The sequence below is a fragment of the Pezoporus wallicus genome, unplaced genomic scaffold, assembly GCF_028554395.1.
Source record: "Pezoporus wallicus isolate ANWC-B61680 ecotype Strahan unplaced genomic scaffold, APGP_CSIRO_Pwel_v1 contig_1876, whole genome shotgun sequence".
NCBI lineage: Eukaryota > Metazoa > Chordata > Aves > Psittaciformes > Psittacidae > Pezoporus > Pezoporus wallicus.
The window spans coordinates 1,814,056-1,838,488 of NW_026638337.1; the positions used below are offsets into that span (position 1 = coordinate 1,814,056).

General features: G+C 38.1%; 1 protein-coding gene across 1 annotated transcript in view; it reads left to right on the forward strand.

The window, feature by feature from the left end:
• Positions 1 to 19,037, forward strand: part of PDS5B (PDS5 cohesin associated factor B) — a 109,787-nt gene extending 90,750 nt beyond the window's left edge. Inside the window, exons 26-35 of the mRNA XM_057410421.1 lie at positions 611 to 725; positions 1,104 to 1,236; positions 2,043 to 2,162; positions 3,899 to 3,961; positions 6,627 to 6,772; positions 7,980 to 8,085; positions 13,074 to 13,516; positions 13,609 to 13,710; positions 16,653 to 16,794; positions 17,605 to 19,037. Of these exons, the coding sequence (XP_057266404.1) occupies positions 611 to 725; positions 1,104 to 1,236; positions 2,043 to 2,162; positions 3,899 to 3,961; positions 6,627 to 6,772; positions 7,980 to 8,085; positions 13,074 to 13,516; positions 13,609 to 13,710; positions 16,653 to 16,794; positions 17,605 to 17,640 (1,406 nt within the window). The 3' untranslated portion in view covers positions 17,641 to 19,037. The remainder of the gene's footprint in view (positions 1 to 610; positions 726 to 1,103; positions 1,237 to 2,042; positions 2,163 to 3,898; positions 3,962 to 6,626; positions 6,773 to 7,979; positions 8,086 to 13,073; positions 13,517 to 13,608; positions 13,711 to 16,652; positions 16,795 to 17,604) is intronic.
• Positions 19,038 to 24,433: the final 5,396 nt, after the last annotated feature.

Here is a 24,433-nt window from a genome sequence, read left to right on the forward strand (position 1 = left end):
CTTCAGAAGAAATTTTGAATCCTTTGAATACCATGGTTCAGTTGTGCTGGTCTGTTCAAGTGGGACTGGGCTTTTAAAACTCAGTCCAATACTACTTTGTTACAGCTTTCATGTCACCTACCTTCTTTAAACAGATAATGGTAGGCTGGGGGTTTGGAGAAAACTGCAAAGCCCCTGCAAAGGGAATTTCTTTCTGTTGACAGCAAGGCTGTGCACTGCAATATCCAAAGGAAGAATAGAGCTTATCTTGCAGTTGTGCTGATCTCATGTGTTGCAATTAACATGGATTTTGTGATCTATCCTCATTTCTGTTTTTCAAAGTCTTTCAGAATACAGACTTTGAACTGAGGAAAATATTGGGAGAAAGGGGTGACTGCAGCTGTATTCTCAGAGTAGCTAGAAGATATGCAGCCCTGAGTGAGACATACTTAAAATATTAATTTTTGTATGCATGAAACATCTGCACATCAACCATGAGATACAACATCTTAATGAAGTGATAGGCCCACATGTGCCTATATCTGACCTTAAATTGTGCTCTTTTCTCTCTAGTAGAAAAGCATATTTCTCAGTATGTAGTCTTTTGATGCATATTTCTTCTGCTTTTCAGAGAAACTTTTGTCACTTCTACCAGAATATGTTGTTCCTTATACTATACATCTCCTTGCTCATGACCCAGATTATGTCAAAGTCCAGGACATTGAACAACTCAAGGACATTAAAGAGTAAGACTACTTTTAATAATGCTATTTCTAGTGTTAAAACCAACATGATTTCATGCTAAGTGAAATGTTGGTTCATTGTGTTACCCTGATGCTGTGCAATACACATAACTATGTTAGTTATTTCTGTAAAATACTGTGAGAAATAGTCTATGTGCATTTTTAGTGCTTTGTGCTATCTTACAGATGAGCCTTCACCTTCTGCTCATCCTCCTTTCATTTATTCTTTATTTATTTTTGAAAATATTGGTTTCCCAGAGTTAGACTGGTTCAAATTAATAATACCGATAATACCTGGAGGACACCACTTTCTCAACTGTGCTGTTTAAAAGAATTTCTTTTACATTTTTATTCATGAGGAGTACTGCATTTCTCCTTCAGGTGCCTGTGGTTCATCCTGGAAATATTGATGGCTAAAAATGAAAACAACAGTCACGCGTTTATCCGAAAAATGGTAGAAAATATCAAACAGACTAAGGATGCTCAAGGACCAGATGATCCAAAAATGAATGAAGTATGTAATGCTTTTTAATTGGGAATTGCATTTAATTCTGGCCTGCTTCTGGAAATGAATTGCTTTTTGGTTTTGCACCAACCCTGAAAATGTCTTTCGTAGAACTGTATGTGGGAAATAATACTTACATACTGTAATGTTTATTGTAGTTTAGATTACAGTTATTTTCCTATGCTTCAGTAGGTCTTGCATGATTGCAAGGGAGTTGTAATAGTTTAGTCCTGTTTGTGTCTCAGTGAGATTATTAAACACTAAAATATATGCAAACTATAATTTTTACTGTTTAAATCATGCACTAAAGTGCTTTGAAATTAATTTAAAAAGTCCAAGATTAAGCTTAGTATCGGAAGAAAAATACATACATTAGATGTCTCCAGTGTGTATTGTGTAGTGAATGTATCAAAACCTGATCTTTTTTGAGATTTTTGCACTACAGAAATGTACAGATTTGTCACTTTTCTGCTTTTCCCACAGAGGTGAGATTTTGGGGTTTCTGCTTTTTAGCTTTGTCTTTGAAACTGTGGCATACGCTGTTCTTAAGTGTAGAAGCATCATAAAAGTTGGGTCTCTTCAGCTGCTGGACCTAAACCACATGCTTAAACCACAAGTTGCTTTTGTCTTTTGCGCCTGTATTTTAATACCCCAAGATACACAGTTTAAGTTGAAGGCTGCTGTTACATGTTGAAGATGATTGCTTTTGAACTGAGAGTACTTGTGGTTCTGTGCTTAAACTATACTATTATCAGGATGTGCAGTAAATTTCTAAAATGTTGTTTCATCAGTTTTTTAAATCTTATTATTTACAGAAACTATACACAGTCTGCGATGTAGCTATGAATATCATTATGTCAAAGAGTACAACATACAGTTTGGAATCCCCTAAAGACCCAGTCCTTCCTGCCAGATACTTTACTCAGCCTGACAAGGTATCTGTTAACATTTAATTTTTCTTGAGATAGGTCTGTTTAAATCTTTGTTAGTTGTAACTGAGGGGTTTTTTTAATTGTTCTTGTAACTTCTGACTTCTCCCTATTATAGTGTAGTTGCATGTATATATATATTTTCATAAATATTTATATATGTGCACACATACTGATTTCTTCCCCCCACTGCAAAATAATGTTCTTCAGGTTTAAAATTTCAAAACCATAAATGATGTAAAGAAAATCACATAATGGCTGAGGTTGGAAGGGACCACCAGAGGTCATCCAGTCCAACCTCCCTGCTCAAGCAGGGTTACCTAGAGCACATTACTCAGGATTGTGTCCAGGTGACTCTTGAGTATCTCTGGAGAAGGAGACTTCACAACTTCTCTAGGCAACCTGTTCCAGTGCTCAGTCACCCTCAAAGTAAAGTTACACCTCATGGAACTTCTTCTGTTTCAGTTTTTGTCGATTTCCTCTGATCTCTCTGCTGGCACCACCATGAAGAGTCTGGCCCCATCCTCTCGACACCCTCCCTTCAGATACTTATCAATATTACTCACATCACCCCAGAGCAATCTAGGCTGAACAGGCCCAGTTCCCTCAGCCTTTTCTCACATGAATAGACATTCCAGACCCTTAGTAGCCTCTTGCTGGACTTACTTCAGCAGCTTCATGTCTCTTGTATTTGGGACCCCATAACTGGACACAGTGCTCCAGGTGAGGCTTCACCAGGGCTTAGAGAGGGAGGAACATGTACATCCACCTGCTGGCAATGCTTTTCCTAATGCAGCCCAGGATACCTTTGGTGGTCTTGGCCCCAAGGGCACATAACTGCTGGCTCATGGACAACTTGTCCACCAGGACTCTCAGGTCCTTCTCTGCAGAGCTGCTTTCCAGCAAGTCAGACCCCAGGCAGTACAGGTGCATGGGGTTATTCCTCTGCAGGTGCAGGACCCTACACTTACCTTCATGAATTTCAAAGGGTTCCTCTCTGCCCATCCCTCTAGATCCTTCTGAATGAGAGCACAGCACTCTGGGGTATCAGCCACTCCTCCCAGTTTTGTATCACCAGCAAACTTGCTGAGGAGGCATTTTACCAGAGTCTGTGTTATAGCAATGAATATCATTATACACATCAACAACCATTCTGGGCAAATCCTGTCGAGGACTGGAGGCTCCCTTGTTGCCTCTCGCTGCTCTGAGTTAAGGTTCCTGAACGCTGAGCTTCCCCCCACTTTGGTGTTGAAGGCGTCTTCTCTCGAGCTACTCACCTCAGCCATCATGGATCTCATAGCAGCCTTCCAGTATCTGAAGGGGGCCTATAAGTATGCTGGGGAGGGACTCTTCATTAGAGACTGTAGTGATAGGACAAGGGGTAACAGGTTCAAACTTTAACAGGGGAAGTTTAGATTGGAGGTAAGAAGGAAATTCTTTCCTGTTAGGGTGGTGAGGCACTGGAATGGGTTGTCCAGGGAAGTTGTGAATGCTCCATCCCTGGTGGTGTTCAAGGCCGGGTTTGACAGAGCCTTGGGTAGCATGGTTTAGTGTGAGGTGTCCCTGCCCATGGCAGGGGTTTGCAATCAAATGATCTTAAGTTTCTTTCCAACCCTAACTATTCTATGATTCTATTCCTTCTTCATTTGTTAATATCTTTCAGTACTACCTTCAAAATGTATGTATCTTGCTAATTATTGTTCTGATTCCACTCCCCATTTCTCCCCATCATTCCTTTACAGAATTTCAGTAACACCAAAAATTATCTTCCTCCGGAAATGAAGTCTTTTTTCACTCCTGGAAAGGTGAGGATGTTGAGGGAGTTTGCTTTTGGTACTGTGTTTGTGGTTTTGGTTTGAGTTTTGTTTTGTTTTAACAAAACTAACATGTAGTTAAAATCTTCAAGTGTAAGATAATAGATAATTTGTACCCAAAGTGTATCTATACCAAAGGTTAGTAACCAGGTAAAGAGAAAGAGATAGGTAGAAGGGAAAACTGCTGCTGTCTCTGCTGAGGTGTGGTAATAGTAGGCAAAGCCTGTTGTCTTCTAAAGGAGAGAGTCCAAAAACCCAACCCTATAATATCTGATAGGTTTGCAAAATGTTTACCCTTTTCTTCTGCAGAAGACTACAGTGCTGCATATGAAGTGACAGCTATGGAGAACTTTAATAGAAAATTATTTTAAAAGTCACATAAGTTAATCTTCGGCAAACCTGAATATCATTTTACAGTATCTTACAAGATATCTGACTGTTCTATGGTTATATTAATTTGTTCTTTCTAAATATGCATTGTATTGAATGGCAGTGTTCTCTCTTCACTAAAACTAAACCTATGTACTCCTTAGAATAAAATTGAATTCTAGTAAAGGAAAACAAATTATGATTTTATTATTTTTTTAAATTTGCAGTAATGTGTCCTGATCTAGATTACAGGAGAACATTCATTTGCTACCTTGCAAAAGAAGTAAAACTACAACATCTTCATTACGCTTAACTTTGCTAATGAAGTATTAGCTGCGATGTAGTGACTTACTAATAAAGGAGGAATGCAAGTCAGGAAAAAAATGCAGATGTACAGGAGCATCTTTTTTCTTGGAATTTGGAAGTCAACATTTATTGACTGGAATGTGTGATCTCTGTATTGCACATTTCAGTATTTGAACTCCATGGATTAGAGATTCATTTCTTACTGAAGATGCACAAATCTTTAAATGAAAAGTGTCTCTTAATTTCTGATCAGTAGTCAATATTAAGTTCTCTTACCCAGTTCTTGACATAAAACATACTTGCTAGTTTGTCCCCAACTTAATATGTTAAGTGTACTGTGACAATATTAAGCAAGAAACATGTTTATGCCATCACAAGAAATCATAGAGTGTTTGAGTTTGGAAGGGGTATCTGGAGGTCATGTAGTCTAAAGTCCTTGCTCTCTCAGACTTTCCTCATAAGACAAATGCTCTGGTCCTGTCTTACATCTTAGAGGCTGTTTGCGGGACTCTCTCCAGTATCTCCATATCTCTCATATATCCTAACTGAAATTCTTTTGAAACCTAAGGCAGGTTTTATATTATTTTGTATTTCTAGTGCCAGGTGCTCTAGCTCATTTTTTTTGTTGTTCTGAAATTTTGTAACAAACACAGAGGTGTATTTGATCACCAAAACTTTTCGGTTGTTTGACAGTGATGAGAGCAACATGAAAAGAGTGTTGATCTAGGGAGTTTCAGTTTTGGGAGTGGAAAACTATCTTGAGTGGATTGCAGTGGGGTGGATATAAGCAGGGCAGCAGCTTGAGTGTAGGTTCTGTGGTAAGGGGGGAATGGTTAGTGCAGGACCTGTTTGTTAGTTCCTTTTTAGTAGGAAGTCCAGTCCAGTTTGAATTTGAACATCTCTCTGCCCTAGAGCTCTTTCTGTATTCACTTACTGGTTAAGTTCTAAACTAATAGATATATTTTCTTAAACTGGACTTTGTTCTCCAAAGTTTACTTTTGGAAAGGATATGCTGTTTTGCTTGTACTCGGTGCAGAGTGAATCTTTGGTGGATGTATAAAATTCCCTCCAGCTATAAAAGCATAACCATCGCTTCCACGGTGCATGTCTATGAAAAAGGAACACCCAAAGCTGCTATGATGTGCATGTTGAATTTGTTTTTCTTCAGCTGTCACTAACTTTAGACATAGCTTGAATCCAACACTGTGATAGAAGTTGGATCATCCTAGATCACGAGAATTGAAGGGAATGGTCTTCAATTCAGTGGTTTTGTATGTAGGTGTTTGGCATAAAGTTGTAGGCTCTTCAGGAGTAACTGAACTCTTTCAACTCTTTCAAAGTTAGTATGAGCTGCAGGTTTTTGGCGTGTCTGAAAGACAGTCCAGTTAAATGAGTAACCTGAAGCTCACCAGTGTCTGGAAATTTTGGCACCTGTTAAAAGCCTAACGTTTATAATCCGTGCATGAAGTATCAGAATCTTCTCCACAGTATTTGGTTTTTTGGATTCAAATTCATTCCTAGTTGAAACCGGTATGGTTTGTCATTACAATTTAGCCAGTTTAAGGGTTTCTTTGTTGAAAGGGCTGTCCTACTGCTGTTTCTGTTTTGCCAGTACAGATGGCTTATCTGACCCAAATGGTGAGCTGGTTCAGGCACCTAGAGCAGCAGAAAGCAAACTGCACAAAAATGCTGAAGTGGCTTACTGCAAGGTCAGGTGGGCACCCAGTACTACCAATGAGAAGAGGGCAGACTATAAGGGTAGGGAAAAGCATACTGGTTTTGGTGGCAGCAAGCTATTTGATTACAGCTTTGTCAGCATCCTTCTGGTGTCATAACTTTCATATGAAAATGTTTATAGTTTTGTGTTAAAACTAAGATATTGATTGCAGAAAGTGAAATCTGTGAATATTTTAAGCATAGTACATGTTAACAATATCTAAATGTGTAGCTCAAAATAAAGGAAATATATTTTTGGTTTCAGCCCAAAGCAGCCAATGTTCTCGGAGCAGTTAATAAGCCTCTTTCGTCAGCAGGCAAGCAGTCTCAATCCAAATCTTCACGAATGGAAACTGTAAGCAATGCCAGCAGCAGTTCAAATCCAAGCTCTCCAGGAAGGATCAAAGGAAGGTTGGTAGACAACAAAGCAGCTTTGATATTTCAAGTATTTGTAATGGCGATTTTCAATATTTCTATAATGTTTTCTAAGTGAGAAACATAATTCTATTATCTGATTTTGAAGTAAAGTTATGGTACCACATTGGTATAACTGAAACCATGAATTTGGCTTTCTAACTCAAGAAATAAATTTGCTTTAAAAAAAAAACCAAACAGAATCAGATCATATCCAGAGTTGCCTGTAGGAGGGAAAGAGAACTTATATGTTCATTTTCTTTTTTTATACCTATATATAAGCCACACACCTGTATATGTACACACACATGTGTTTGTGTGTATACATACATCTGCAGTTCCTAGAAACTTTGTGGCCTGCTGTAATGTTAACAGCACATCATAGACAGTGAGGACTGGGTTGGCCATTGTGATGATTCTGCATGACTTCCTCATCTGCAAAATCTGGAACAAATTTATAAATAAACATTTTAATAGTTTTTGATTTTAGATTCCTGTGATGGAGGGGGGAATGTACTGTAATGCTCCATAAGTCTACTTCTAGATACCCATCTTCAAAAAATATAGCTTATTTTGTGTCAATTTTTAAGGTTATTAATCAGTTACTGTATCTTCCTATGCTCATTTTTCAACTGAAAGTCACATTATAATCAGTTTTTTTCACAGACCATTTAGAGATTGCATATTCATATTTTCTCTATTTCAAGACTGAGGAAAATGTGTTTGGAAATAAGGCTTCTCACATGGTACTTATGTAACTTTAATATATAATGCTAATTTAATGTATACTATTAACATATAATACTAATTTAAAATGTAATGCAGTGTTTTACAAAAAATACTTGTCAACTCCATGGGAAGTCCACAAAATGACTTGGGAGAGATAAGTCATGTATGTTCATATGTTGAAATACATTCTTGGCTAAAGACATATTGGAATCCAGATTATTCTCTATATCCAGAAATGAATCTGACACTAGTAGTGTTCTACATCCAGTTCATTTAAAAAATGCTGTGCTTGCAGTCTGACATGTTCTGTCGTCTTCATAATCTGCCCAGTTCACCTAAGTTAAACTGATCAGTGTTTTGAGTGGAGATACTAAAGAAGAAAAAAGTCTGGAAGTGATGTTCTTAATATATATTTTTTTTAAGTATTGCCTGCTGTATTATAGTAATGAGGAGAATAAATATTTATTCATCCTAGGCTTGACAGTACTGAAATGGACCACAGTGAAAATGAAGAATTCACACTGACTTCACCCTTACCAGGGAAAAAAACTGACAAAAGGGACGACTCTGATATTGTAAGGGTGAGCTGTTTGGTTGCATTGCACGTTTTATTTTAAGTCACCAGGACTTACAATAAAAACCAATGTGGTGATATTTGATATCACCATGAAGAATGAAAATGAGTTGATTGTGTAAACTATGGGAAAACATGTTTGAATTGGATATGAGAATGCAATGAAAAAAGGTTGAGTTTGTCTGGTTTTCATAGAATTACTGAGGTTGGAAAAGACCTTTAAGATCATTGAGTGCAACTGTTAACTGCCAAGTCCACCTCTAAACCATGTCCTTAAGTGCCACATCTACATGTCTTTTAAACACTTTCAGGGATGTTGACTCAGCCACTTCCCTGGGCAGCTTGTTCCAGTGCTTGACAACCCTTTCAGTGAAATTTTTTTTCTTAATATCCAATTTAAACCTCTCCTGGCACAGCTTGAGGCTGTTTCCTCTTTTGCTACCATTTGTTACTTGGGAGAAGAGACCACCACCCACTGTGCTACAGCCTCCGTTCAGGTATTTGTAGAGAGCGCTAAGGTATCCCCTGAGGTTACACAACCCCAGTTCTCTTCAGCCATTCCTCTGTAGGACCTGTGCTCCAGACCCTTTACCAGTTTCACTGCCCTTCTTTGGACGCGCTCCAGCACCTCAATGTCTTTGTTGTAGTGAAGGGCCCAGAACTGAACGCAGGATTTGAGGTGTAGCCTCACCAGTTGCTCAGTACAGGGGGACAATCGCTTCCCTCATCCTTCTGGCCAGCCTATTGCTGTTACAGGCCAGGATACTGTTGGCCTTCTTGGCTGCCTGGGCACAAGCTGGCTCATGTTCAGGCAGCTGTCAGCCGACACACCCACATCCTATTTTGCCAGGCAGCTTTCCAGCTGCTCTTCTATAAGCGTGCAGCGTTGCGTTGATTCTTGTGGCTCATATGCAGGACCCGGCACTTTGCTTTGTTGAACCTTATACCATTGGCCTTAGCCCATCAATCCAGCCTGTATGGATCCCTCAGCAGAGCCTTCCTGTCCTCCAGCAGATCAACACTCCCAGCCAACTTGGTGTTGTCTGCAAACATACTGAGGGTGCACTTGATCTCTGTGTTCACATCATTGATAAAGATACTAAGTGAAACTGGCCCCAGTACTGAGCCCTGGGGGACACCACTTTGATCAGCTGCCAACTGGATTTAACTCCATTCACTGCTCTTCGGGCTCACTCGTCCAGACAGTTTTTTACGCAGCAAAGTGTACATCTGTCCAGGCCATGAGCAGCCAGTTTCTCCAGGAGAATGCTCTGAGAAACGGTGTCAAAGGCTTTATGCTAAAGTTGAGGTAGACAGCATCCACAGTCTTTACTTCATCCACCAAGCAGGCCACCTTGTCATAGAAGATGAGATGTGCCAAGCAGGACTTGCCTTTCATAAATCCATGCTGACTGGGCCTGATCACCTGATTATCCCATACATGCTGTGTGATGGCACTCAAGATAATCTGCTCCGTAACCGTCCCTGGCACTGAGGTCAGGCTGACAGTTCCCTAGATCCTCCTTCTAGCCCTTCTTGTGGATGGGCATAACATTTGCTACCTCCAGTCCACTGGGTCCTCCCTGGTTAGCCAGGACTGCTGATAAATGATGGGAAGTGGCTCAGTGAGCACTACAGCCAGCTCCCTCAGTACCCTTGGGTGGATCCTATCTGGCCCTAATGGACTCGTGTGTGTCAAAGTGGTGTAGCAGATCACTGACCACTTCCCCTTGGATTACGGGGATTATCCTAGTGAGAATATAAAAACTATTTGTACTCTCAATCAGATATAGTGCTTTAATATGTTAAGAAAATTATGAAATATTCTAAATACCAAATACAGGTTAAATACTGTCTCAGGTGGAATTTACACATGTATCAAAATGGAGAAAAATGAACCACCAGAGAAAATTATAATTGTGTTGTAATTCTAGGAGCAGTTAAAAAAATATGGATTTCACACACTACTAGTAAATTTCCGTTCTTTGTTCCTTAATAACAGCTGGCAGTATGTAAATTTTATAGTAGTTTAGATGTACATGAAAAAGTAGTAATATAAACAAGGTCAGATTTATTATAATAGTCTTGATATAATGTCATAATTATAGTAGTCATAATATAAAAGTCATAATAAGTCACAAATTGGATTTTCTAGAATGAAGTAAGTATGTCTTAGTTCTGGTGTCCTCAATATAACGACATGAAGCTGTTTGAGCAAGCCTAGAGGAGGGCCATGAGGATAAGGAGGCTGGAGCACCTCCTGTATGAAGACAGGCTGAGAAAGTTAGTGCTGTTCAGCCTGGAGAAGAGAAGGCTGCGTGGAGACCTCATAGCAGCCTTCCAGGATCTGAAGGGGGCCTATAGGGATGCTGGAGAGGGACTCTTCATTAGAGACTGTAGTGACAGGACAAGGGGTAACGGGTTCAAACTTAAACAGGGGACGTTTAGATTGGGTATAAGAAGGAAATTCTTTCCTGTTAGGGTGGTGAGGCACTGGAATGGGTTGCCCAGGGAGGTTGTGAATGCTCCATCCCTGGCAGTGTTCAAGATCAGGTTGGATGAGGCCTTGGGTGATATGATTTAGCGTAAGGTGTCCCTGCCCGCGGCAGGGGGGTTGGAACTAGATGATCTTGAGGTCCTTTACAACCCTAACGGTTCTATGATTCTATGAGCTCTCGATGAGCATTCTATTGAAGTTATTATTGTTTTGCCTGTGACATGCCTAAGCCAAGCCAATTTTGCCAGTGTTCTGAAATCATAACTACATTCTTTTTTCTTTCCTGCCACATCTTTATATTTTCTATGTAGTTATGCAAACAGCTGGTGGCTAAAATGCAGGACAGCGCATGAAAACTGAAGTGTTTTTAAAGTTAATAGTGCACTGTCAACTGAAACACATTAAAAACTGCATTGTATGCAGGATTTCAATTACATAAATATAGCTTGAAATAGAAATTTGGTGATTTGATTATTTTTCAAACCCTGTTATGGCTTACAGTCTATATAATAATTACTCTTGATAATTAACTGCATCAACTGCAATGGCTGTCTAAAAGTTTACCCCTGGAAATTGACAGCACTGTCTTCTGAGGGCCTTTATTATTTAGATTTAGTTTAGATTTGGATATAAGGAAGAAATTCTTTACTGTGAGTGTGGTGAGGCACTGGAATGGGTTGCCGAGGGAAGCTGCGAATGCTCCATCCCTGGCGGTGTTCATGGCCAGGTTGGACAGAGCCTTGGGTGACATGGTTTAGTGTGAGGTGTCCCTGCCCATGGCAGGGGGTTGCAATTAGATGATCTTAAATTTCTTTCTAACCCTAACTATTCTATGATGTCACTGCTGTTTTATTTTTTACTGTCTCTGACATTTGTCTGTTTTCCCAGTATGTCTGTTCCATTTTTCAAAGTCGCTTGGGGCTTAAGGTACTGATTAGTGAAAATGTCCTTGCTTGCCTTGAAGTGCAAATGACCCTCTTATACTGTGATATCTTGTGGGAAAAGCAAACTGGCTTACAACAAAACAGAACTATCAGCAGTCTCATGTCAAAAAAACCCACTGCCTATATTGATATGTCACTTCAGCTGTAAACCTTGGAAAGCCTGAGAGTCTAAACAGCTGCTGGCATGCAATTCATGTTTACAAGCATTTGGTTGAATTGCTAACTGTGACAAAGCTGAGGAATAAAGCAAATACAGTTCAGTATTTTGGGTACTTTTGAGGATATTTGTATTTCACTTTGACTATGTAATCAAGCTGCTTAAGGTTATTGATTTCAGGACTCATTTGGGTTTTTTGGAGCTGGGGAGCAGATTATAGCAAGCAGTAACTGAGAAGCAGAACTTTAACTGGGGAGCAGAAAGTCCATGTTTTAAAGATGTCAATGTTTTGGATATTTCCCCAGATTAAATCATAGTGTAACATGTTAGTTCCAAGGTGGGACACTGTTAAACCCGAAAAGACAAACTTGGATACAACTATTTACCTGGTAAAAGCAGCTGCAATGACACGTGCACAATCACTGCAAAAGCAAATAGAACAGGGAATAACAAGGATGTCACTGATCTAGGTTAACAGCTGTGTCACTGATGTCATGAACTGACAGGAGATGTCTTCACTGTTCAGACAAAGGAAGGGGTCTTGTAAGTAAAGGTGGAGAAAGACTTTACAGGGGCCTGTAATAATGGGACAAAGAGCAACGGTTTTGAACTGAAAGAGGGTAGATTTAGATTAGGTATTAGGAAGAAATTTGTTAGTGAAGGAGGTGAAATACTGAAACAGGTTGCCCAGAGAAGTTGTGGCTGGAAATTTCCCTGGAAATGGTCAAGACTAAGTTGGACGGAGCTTTGAGCAATCTGGTCTACTGGGAGGTGTCCCTGCACGTGGCAGGGGGTTTGGGATGAGATGATCTTTAGAGGTCCCTTCCAACCCAAATACTCTGTGATTCTTTTAAGGGTTGGGTGGGGTTTTTGCTGCACAGAACAAATGTTGAGTCTTAGTGCAGCTCTGACAGCCATGCTTTGGCAGCTACCACAAATTCCTGTGCTTCCTTCTACAATTATAAATTTGGGTTGCCTGTTGTCTTGCCACTGCCAGCATGGGAGCCAGGCATAAGCACCCTGGCAGCTAGCAACAGAGCTAAAGCCACAAATTGACAATTCCCATCTTCTGTATCTTTATCTTTTCCTATTGATAAAAATGCACTTACAGATGTTCTGGCAACTTGTGATTGACACAGGTGAGCATACAAATGAAGACCTTACACACTTTAGTGTTTGAAATAATTTTTCTCTTTTGCCTGGCATTTTATATTTGTGTTTATATTTCTGCAAAGGTTTCTGAAATGGATATGGTGGACAATCTTAGATTGTTATGAAGTTGTGTAACTTGAAAACTCTTTCTCTTGGAGGGTGAAGTTTCTGTAGCTTTTGCATACCTGACAGTTTAATATGGCAGTTTAATTTTTAAATTTAAAGGTATAATCTTACCTTTTCAGTCAGAGATGGAGAAGCCTAGAGGAAGGAAGAAAGCAGCTATCACAGATGCAGAAGAGAAACTAAGCATAGATGACCTGAATAAACTGGGTCAAGAGCAGAAACTTAGAGGCAGTCAACGGGGAAGGAAGAGACCTGCAGTTGTTTCAGAATCTGATGAAACACAATGGCAAGAGGAAAAAAGGCTAAAAGAAGATGTTATAGAAAGTGAGGATGAACAGAATAGTCCACCAAAGAAAGGGAGAAGAGGACGCCCTCCCAAAGCAAATAATGGGGGAACACCTAAGGAAGAACCAGTAGCAAAGTCATCAAAAAGGAGCAAAAAAAAACAGCCATCAGCAGCTGCAGCAGACGAGGAGGAGGAAGAGGAAGAAAGGCAAACTGAAAACATTGAACAAAAACCAAAAGGCAGGCAAAATAGGACACCGAAAAGAACACAGCAGAGGTAAGTCTGTCTTCTTGTAAGCTGCATCTTTTTTATCCTTGGACATTAGTTATAATTTGATACTTTTGCAATTTGGGTCTTCCTCAAAACAGAGCAGAACCATCTGAAACTAGTACAGTTGAATCAGCACAGTCTACGCCACAGAAAAGACGAGGAAGGTCATCAAACACACCACCATCACAGCCAAAAAAAGTGTAAGTGGGGAACATTTTCTAAATTTGTATTTAGAGAAAATTAGAACTATGCCTCTGTGCTCCCAAACAATCATTTACTGAAAATATTTCAGAATTCTTTAATTGACAGATAAGAAAATAAATTTCCATTGCTATTTCTAAAATGCTTTCCCTAGCTGATTCTCCCAGAACATGTTACACCAGAGCAAGAGGCTATGAGTAAGTTTAATGTGCGCAGGTAGCGTATACCAGACTTTGCTCTTCTAGGAGAAAATAAGGCACATGAAGGCCTTAAAGGCAGGGCTTTATTAGGACTTCAAGGAGCAAAAAGTGCTCTCATTTGTTTTGGATAGAGAGGAAGAATCAAATTGTTACTGTGGTTAAAGAGTATTGTGGAGAATTAAGTTTATTTTGATGCGTAAATTAATGTTTACTTTCTAATTTGTGGCCTTATTATCCACTTGAATCATTTCCACAAGATTAAAATGTGCTACAGTTTTTGAAGGGTAGTAGCTCTTGAAAATTCTGAGGCAGATTAAGATATAAAATAAAAGTAAACTCTGGCTAGCTTAATCTTCTTGTGCCTGCTGTCAGAAGTTACAGGTGTATCTACCTTTTCTGTACGTGTATATGCAATGTACGTAAAGCAGAGGTGTACAAGTTGACAGGACTTACCTGCTCACAGGTATCAAACTGCAGCTCATGGAACAGATTTGCAAGATACTTTTCCAGACCCCAGTGATAAATTCCATAGGGCATTATTTATGACATCTTCAGTATGGCATTTGATACTACTCTGCTGTTTTTCTAGCTTCTGGGCTTAGTTAGCATCATTCTGATCTTCCTCTGGCACCTTAATGTACCAATTTGCCTGTCCCTGGAGAGTCTTCCATAACAAAGATACTTGCCTGAACAAGCTTGTACCCTCAATTCAAACTCTAGTTTCACACCACATTGCATGTTTTGGCATTTTACATGCACAGTATCCCAAAACAGTGTTCTGTTTCCCTACCCCAGGTTAAACCTCTCCTGCTCCTTTACTCTGTCACCAGAAACACAGGTCCTGAACACTGTCTTGGTTACTGCAGAAGTCACTGCTACCTGTACAGTGAAACAAGAGTTGGAAACAGCTACTGCCATGCAGACAAGACATGCCCACAAGTTATTGTTGGGTGATGTGCTAATACTCAAATAGCTTCTGATTAATTTCTCAGTGAAATCAGTGTATTACTTTACCCCATTTTAAGCAAAGTAAACAAGACTACACATAATCAGTAATAGGCATAGCTCTTGTTCACATGTATGTACGTTGTTCCTGGCACGAGGAGCCCAAGTAAGTTGTGAATTGCGGGTCTATTCTAGATTTCATTTAGAAAAAATACAAACAAAAAAAAAACCACAAAACCAAGAAAAATTTTGTGTGATCAGACCACCCAAATTGTCTGTCCTCTTTCCACATCTGCAAGAAAAAGGTGAAACCACAGTAATTCCTCAGTTTTCAAAGTGTGCTGTAGTCAGGCCTTTCTCACTTTTCTACACATGCATATCTACAGCAGTTTTAAGAGAAAGGAGCTGATAGACTGAGCAGCACTGTGTACCACGAGATACATACATATATATTGAATCCAAATGTTTAAATCTTTCTGGGCTCCTTTGGTTTGTCGTAAGAATTTGGGATTTTACTTGTGAGGTAAAATCACCTCTAAGGTGATAGCGTATAACCTATTTCTGATAGCCAACTGGGTTATGGGTTAGTGCATGTGAGCTGGCTTATTTTTGTAATCTGTGAAAAGATGAATTTGTGAGTAATTCTTCTGTTTTATTTTCAATTTTCTTGTATCTACCAGTCCTGGAAGGCTTGAGTTGGGCTAATTTGTATTGTTTCTCAGCAGGTATCATGTTGGTTGGTTGACGCTGAAAGCCCCTGTACTACACTATAATTACTATATGCAATTCAGAGAGTCTATTTTGTATAGATTTTAATGTGGTTCCCATCACATGTGTGCTTTAATGCTGTCAGAAGCCAGCTGTTCTGGATATGTGTTCATCCACTGGGGACTGAAGTGTGTTTGTTTGCAGTTTGGAACAGTTTCTGGTTTAATTTCATCTAGAAAGTTACCTGGTTTGGGTGCAGCTAGACTGCATCTGCAGTAAGTTGGATTATTCAGTGATTTGATTCTGAACTGTGCTAATGACCCAACCAAAATTATGATGTAGATGCAGCTGTGTAGTTTTGGATATATATCTAGTTGGCCTCTTTTTTCAGGTGGGAGGGGGACTAGTTCTTATTTTAAGCAAATGAGTGCTTTTTGCTTGTGGTTCAGCTCCCATCACTAACAGACAATTTATGATATTGTTGACTGATTTTTCCTGATTATCCTGATGAAGGTATTGCTATTCTGATTATACCCAGCTCTTAGCATGAGCTGGCTTGGCAGATTTGCATTCAGGCTCATTATAGTGTTAATTTCATAAAGAGCAATAAAGTCTCTTCTAGGTCGGTAAAACATTGATGCAGTTACCAAATCTTGTGTATAAACTCCTGTAGAAGTACAGCACATCTGTTCATGGAATTGAATAGAAGGGGAAAAAGCAAAACCAACCAAGTATTCTGTCTCTGGCTGTTTGGCTTCTCCTGCTCACTGGTTCCTGTTGTGTCAACCTTCTTAGGCCCGTATTCTGGCACTGAAGAGAAAAATCTGTTGTGTGGAGGCAGAAACTGTGCAACTTTGTACTCCTAACCCTCTAACCTGGAAGACTGAGTTTTAAAATGCTGTTGTCCAGCCTCCTAGTTTCACTTCTTCTATTCCATGTGTGGATGAACTAGATGGATATAAAAGAGCTATTTTATAACATGAAGTGATAAAGCTGCTGTTTCTGTAGAGTGTTTGCTCTTATACATGTTTATACATGTGCAGAGCCATATGCTATGAAAATGATTGTTATTTTTCTTCTGATTGTAGCCGTGCAGGACGTTCCAAACAAGCAGCCAGTAAAGAGAATGAATCTAGTGAAGAGATGGATGTTTTTCAGAGTAGCTCACCTGTCAGTGACGACATTCCCCAGGAAGAGGTAACGGAAGAAGAGGAAATTTCCACAATCAATGTAAGAGAAATAAATTCCTGAGATTTTCTTTGAAAGTCTGTGGTGTCCTCTGTGTGTTCATGTTCAGTGAATGACTTCTCCTGTTCTGAGAGCTTAACGTTCCTCCTTTAAAATTAATGAGGTGGTTGCCAACCACCACTGTTGTGTAGTGGCACCACACTGTAGCTTCCCAGAGAAGCTGCATTTCTTATCAAATGTCAGGTTTTGTCAAGCATCTTCTGTTTTCTGTTCTGTATAGCTTCTGAGTTGTGTACAACCTTACAGTAATTATTTTCCAGGTAATTCCTGCCCATTCTTCTCAGCAAGATCATCATAATGTTTCTTTATTTAAAAAAAAAAAAAAAAGACACAAAATAAGTAGTGCTAGAAGAGAAGCATGGGATCTTGGAGCAGAATCCTAAACAGATTTCTTCCTCATACCAGAATATGCAAATCTTTTAAAATAAGTTTATTTTTATATTTATTTCATTAGTAATGTTAGTAGCAATACTAAAAATGCTACTATGAATGCCTTCACACTTTTGGACACTTCTGATGATTGGAGCATCTGAGTGTAGGAAAACTCTAAAAAATGAAACCAAATACTTTTTTTTAATGTTTGAAGGATGCAGGCTCAGGAACATCAAGCAAAGTTATGTCCGGGTAATTGACTGGGACTTGTCCCTGTTGATGAATAATGAATGACACTGTATACAGTTACTCAAACGTTATTGTGAGACTTAAGCATTTTTCCATTATAAAATATATTTATTCCTGAATTTTTCAGATAATTTCCTTTAAAAACATTTAAAATGCTTTTTCTCCAAACAGGTCCGTCGCAGAGCTTCAAAAAGGGAAAGGCGATGAGTGAGCACGTAGTTATCAGCCTTCCAGGTGAAAGCTTTGAAGAATGCTTTTACTATAAAGCTTGAGACTGAATGAAGCTGTTAGTGCACAAATGGGGTTGCTGAACAAAAGACAAAAATCTATTTTCCTTTTCCTGCCCCTGCATTTGCAGTCCCTAGGTCACAAGCTTTAGCCACACACATGTTGATATCATTAACTGTGGATTTTTGTGAAGTGTAATGTGCGCTGGCTTTGTAGACATATGAACTAAAGAAAACTGTAAATAGTTTTTTTTTAATGTTTCTGACTTCTAAAGTGCTTGTATAGCTTTTATCTGCGGCTTTAAACTGACAGTACCCCACTGTTTATTGGATCTATTGATATAAAAAAGAACAGTTTGTTGAAAATTGATCTCAAGCAATATCTGTCAGTGTTCGTATTTGTACTCTTGTTGACATTTAACTGTGAAAACAAAATCAGTTGAACAAATAGTGCCACTTTCTTTTGCCACTATTTGTTGAGAAGAATTAAAAAAAATGGTCTTTGTTTCCTTCATGGATTTAACCTAGTGTTTACCTTTAAGCACCTGCTTATCATCAGAGGTGCTAAATTACTTTCTTTTACAGTGAACAATGTTGGGTAGAATAATACAAGAGATGCAAATTGTGAAAGAAGTTGTTTGTTTTACACCTCAGTATTGATGCCAGACTTTTCTGGACTTCTAGTGGCATTGAAAATTCAGAAAGGATTTAAAATATTTTAATTTTAAAAGTGTGTTATTAAATAATGTACTGAATACCCTACCCATTTTATCTTCCCCATCAGTTTTTATTAATCTACTGTATCAATAAAATTCTGTAACTGAGTTTTTAATAGTCTAGTATGTTAATGTGTATAGATATTTCCTTCTGAACATGATGTTCACAGAGCAAATTATTACTACATTATAATATGAAATCTGATATATAAACATTAGTGGAAATACAGTTCTTATTACAATGTAAAGTTAATCACAAAGAAAAATTTTATTGATGCAGTGTGTCTTTATAAAGCTGTTCTTGAGAGCCAAGTGTTTTGTATTTTATAGTGAAGTTGCATGTTTATGAAAAATGTGCTGAAAATGGGATGTAATGTTTTTTTGGAAACTCGTATCTAGCAGTAGTATATGGTAGGTTGCCACTTGAGAGAATCTTTTATTGAGAGTTTATTGTACCGTTTTGTTTTGTTTTGGGATTTTGAGCCAATTTTTTTTGGTATGAAGAGCTAAGTTTTTGTTGAATAACCAGCTGCTGATTATTGCAGTCAGGGTATTCAAGATTTGAATGAAGCTCCATTTTTATTTTCTGCTACCATAGAGAGGTTGGGGTTTTGATTTTTATTTTTTATTTTCAAGGTATAATCTGAAAAAAAAAAAAACACAAAGAGAAACAAAATACTTAAAGCAGTATCCTGTATGCGGTTTTACAGTGTATAAACTGTGTCTTTGAACCAAAATGTATAGGTTATTATACTATGCTTAACCAAGCACATATGATAATTTCAGGTGCTGTTCTCTCTCTGGTTCCCTACAGTTGATAATACGTGCAAAAATCAATTTCTAACTTGAGAAAATTTTATCTCAATAATGGAGCATTTTCACATAATCCATCATTAAGTTAGAGTTGTAAGGTGGCCTATAAAGATTAGAGGAAACAATACTAAAACATGGATTTACTTATTTCCAAATGATAAGATCACCACTAAAGAAAGTTATAATTTTTTATTATGCTTTTTTTTTTACTAATGGAAAAAGGTATTATGAATATTAGATTATTCTGCCTCAACGTCCCTCCTACTCCCTTCAGTATTCAGCTTTTCAACATTTATACCTGTAGGTATAGGTGAAATGCTGCCTAAAAAGGCAATTACAGTTGATTTGAATTGACTTTGAAATAGTTGGTACAGCAGAACTGGCTTACTTATGCTTCAGCAGTGCAAATGCAAGTTGTTGGTATGGTTTTTATGGTATGAAATGATTGAAAGCTAGCTTTATATTTTCCTCTTTGACAGAATTGCACTGAAAACATTTATGGAAGATGTACCTTTAAGTCCATTTTATACAAAAAATATGAAAAATTGATGCTGAAACTTCTGCAGACTCTTGAGGCTTTATGTGCATAAACATGGTTAGGTTAAACTTCATGGAATACTAATGCACATTATTGATCACAATGTCTAATGTAAATTTAAACTGTAGTTTTACAATTTAAATGAGGATTTCTTGGGTTATAATGTGTAATTCATTATTTCTTGAGAAATAGGCACAGCAGATATTTCATTCTTACATTCAAATCTCTTCTAAGTTCATTCTCATCTCATATAAAGAAAATGAATATTTTATGTACTAACATTCTGAGATCTGCGTACAGTAGCTACAGTAGAGTATAATTATGTATAAAAGATAAATTGCTAACACTGAGTTAGCATGCTCTTCTGCAATGATAATGTTAAGTTTATAAAAATGTACTGTATTACATTAAAAGATCAAATTGAGCTCACTGTAACAAGTTCCAGTATGACATTTTTGTGAGATTACCGAAGTATCTTGCTGTACTTTGCAGCAAATTATGTTCATTTGTGTTACATTTCCTTTTCTTGCTGCAGTGCAACAGGAGACTTTCAGTGATCTGTAGTTCATATGCAGAATGCAAACAGTGATTGTAATCTTGATACTAGTGTTTAAGAAGAATTCACTCTGATTCCAGAAGCATGGGATTTTTCACTTGTCACCGACAGAGATAATAAATATTTAGGGCTAGCTAATACACTCCAATGGGAAGGAAATATGAAATTGCTTGAAAGTTCTAGTGTGAGTACACCTATTCCACTTAGGACAATCTAAAATCCTGTATTAGATATACTTGACTCTGTGAATTGACTTCGTTTTCTAGCAAAATTAAACCCTTTTTCAAATATTTTGACATTTGCTGTTTTGACATTTCAATCTACATGAACAAAACCATTAGAATTTATAAAAAAGCATTCATATTAAAGACATTTCTACTGAAAATTAATATGATCAATTTGTAAGCAACTCGCAAAAAAGGCTTAGGTTTGAAGATTAAATACTTCATTCTGGCATAGCACTTGTCATCTGATATTCTAAAAAAACCCAACCACCACCAGACTTCACATAGAGGTGTGTGTACAGTTTTCATGTTATTTTCTGCACATGTAGTGTAGGTTATGACAGATTACCAAAGTCTGCTTTTGTGAAAACACAGAGTAGGTTTTGAATCCTGGAAGTTTGCATCCCTTTGGTTCTGTGGGGTTCTTCACTGCATTTGTCCTGTGCAAATACAAGTACATATCCAAGTATATTGATACGTTTGAGTCTTCTAACAACTGTGTAAATAGGTCATGTAATGAAGAGAGCATACGTGTATCATAAAACTGTATACCTTGGACATAGAAAAATGAGTTTGTGATACTTTTAAAACTTGCCTGTATTTAAATATATATATTGTACAGATTGATAAATCTTTACCTCAAGGTAGGTGCAGTACATATTTTACAAAGAATTTCTTAAAGAACATGTTCAGCTATAACAGCATGTTTGTCCAAGGCAGCATTTCTACAAACACATGATTAAGATGAGTTCTAGATGGCCATCCCATTATTCTGATGGTTTTATGATGACCAAAATGATAAAATTCACCTAAGAACCTCTGTCCAGTCCTCCATCAGGGGAAGAGCCTTCATGCATTCTTGGTTCCTGTTCTGCTTAAGTTGCCGTTCCAGTCTTTGCATCTTTGTTGGATGTTTGCCTTTACAAAAGGTATTTCCTAATTTAGGTGCAATTTCCTAATGCTGACAGAAGTGACTTACATTCCACAGGCATAAGCAGTCTCCCTGCTGTGTCAGTAGGTTTGTCCAGCGTACACCTGTTGGACACCTGCTGCACACCTGCTTCATTATGTACGGTACAGCTTCTGGCATTTTGTTGCGAGTAGAAAAGTGAAGACCTGAATGGTGCCAACTGGGACAGAAATACAGGACAACTTGCTTAAAAGTTCATCAATTTCTGCTGCCTAAAAGGTGTCACCTCTCTGCACAGAATTTACCAGGTACCATTATATTTGTATAGGCAGGATAAACATAGTATCATGCAGTGTGTATATGCAGTAACGCTTCACACTTACATTTTTTCCAGTGCCTCACTACAGTCATGATGTGGTTTTAGTACCACTTTCATTTTTATAATGAAGGTATATATTGTATATTCTTTTGAGTTAGCAGCATTGTATTATATTTATGGAAGAAGAAGGAAAGTCTCAAATACAGATTTCTACCCCTGCAAATCAGTATTTCGGTCATCATGTGATGAGTTGGAATTAGTTTTAACATATAGTTTCTTTGGAGGATGAATAACATCTTGCAAGGTGTTGGCTGGTTGTGTTTCTACTGCTTGTATCCTACCTCATGTATGTAGATACAAAGAAATATAGTATTTTGGAAAGCCAAGCAGTATTATTGAATATGCTGAGTTCTTACTTGGAAATAATTTTATTCTTAAAAAAAAATAATGCACTTCACAAATTTGTTACATAGTCCTGAGCAGATCCAGAGAGCTGAAGGTTTTAGATGTTAGGTTCTGTAAGGTTCTGTCAGTATTGTTGCATTTTACTAATTTTCTATAGATAGAAGACAGTTGCTGGAATTATGATATGCAGTATAAGAACAGAACTTAGTAACAATCTAAGTAGTAATAACTTCTGTTGGTGTTATAAAAGAATGTGTTAGAATGAAACATTCTTGCCCTAAAAAGCTTTTCCTTTAGTATGCTGAGAAGGCAAGCTGATAATGTAAACCAGCTTTCTTCTGAAATCATGGCACCTTGAAATAGTCTTCTGTTGGAAAAGCTGCCTTTTTGGTAGATATATTTTAACTGTACATGTTTCTGTAGTATTTTTCTATTCAGCAAAATTAAATTCTGTAAACTAAATATATTTTGAAGAACAGAAGAGGTTTTAATCCATATTTAAGAAAACAATAAGGTGTTCATTTTAAGCAGCCTTTTATAGCAGTATCTATAGATGCAGTGATGTGTTACCTGAACCTGATGTACACAACCATTTCTCTGGAGCCTTTGACCTGCAGGTACTCTGAAAGGCAGTGAAAACTGCCTTTGAGTTTTCCACAAAAGGCATTTACTGTTGTCCTTCCATAACCATTTCAAAAGATAAAAGCTGGAGGAGGAAGGAGTGAAAAGTAATGGTTTTATTTACCTTCTGTTTACTTCCTGTTATATGGATTAGATGATGAGAAAACAATGCTATGTGGAGGTGTGTTGGGTGAAAAATGGTATATTCAAAATGAGTTATTAATTTGAAAGGTGCTAGAAAGATAAGGAAAAGGTAGGGAATCAACAGATAAATGAGATATGTGAAAGCAGTTACTCAATATCAGATGACCAGTTATAGGAGTCTGCTGTTCAAGACGAAAGCCTAGATAAGAGAAATTATGTTAGTGACAACGATATTCTCATTTTTAATAATTATGTAAGGGAGGAGAACTGAAGATGTGGTGTTTGATTTGGAGGAAGAAGTTGGAGTGTTGAAATATATCTAAGACACACAGAATTGAGGCTAGTGCAGAGTGTGTGTGTTGAAAGGGGATGATAGCTGCTGCTAAGCCAGTTATAAGGAATTTGGAATAGTTAGGCAAACGAGAATTCTAACCTCCATAGGCAGGAAGTTAAGGTTAAGGCAGCATCCTTTTAATGCAGCACTAAAAATGAGGCAAAATAGGCCAAGGTATAAGCCATCTGGACACCAGAGCTCTCAAAGCTGCCTAATAGAAACAGTCCTCACAGGTGTACACTGCAGATAGCAACATATAACCATAGGTAATGATGTCTCCTACAATGCTTCTCATTAAATCTTTCAATGTGACCTCTTTTCTTAGTAGCTTTTTGTGAAACCCTGGCGATGTAGTCTTTCTACTAATTTCAGTATACCTTCTTAGCAGCCTGGACTAGTTCTCCCCTTCCCTCACATATATGTATGTCCTCTCCTACAGGGCAGTATGTCTCTTATGCCCAGCCATTGATGCTTTTCATTCCCTTCAGTGGGTCCCAACCAGCCAGGTTTCCAAATCTTTCTCATTTGTGACATCAGTTCTTCACAGAGAACGTGCTCAGCTACTGGAACAGGCTTCCCAGGGAAGTGACTGGCACCAGGCCTGTCAGAGTTCAAGGAGCATATGGTTTAGTTTTAGGTAGTCCTGTGAGGAGCAGGGAGTTGGACTCTGATTGTTCTGGGTGGTTCTAAATGCCACCACCGTGTTGTGAAGCAAAAGCAGTCATCAGACTGCTACCCAGCTGCAGCACATCTTGGAAGAGGGGCATACGAATTCTGGAGCTGAACTAGAGAACAACTAGTTGAAAGGCTTCTGCATTTTGATATCTCAGTTTCCCAGTATGTAGGGAATCAAGCTCCTCCCAAGGTTATAAGCACTTGTCCAAAATTGTGAAACTGGCTTCAATATGTGGCTTGCATTACCCAATGAAATGGCAAGTGAGGACTCCCCTGAAGCACAGGTAGCCAACTCTGTGCTCCCAAATACAAACCAGAGTGTATAGACCAAAAGGAGGAATAATTTGGAAGGATATGAGTGGAAGTTCAGTTCACTTCTTGCTGTTGGTATTAGGGAAGAAGCAAGTCTTTGGTACAAATGTGAAAGAAAGATTACTGCGGTAGGGAACATCAAGTTTTGCAAACCATTTCCTTGTATTTGTGAATGGAATAGGAAAAGTTACTCATAAAATACATTG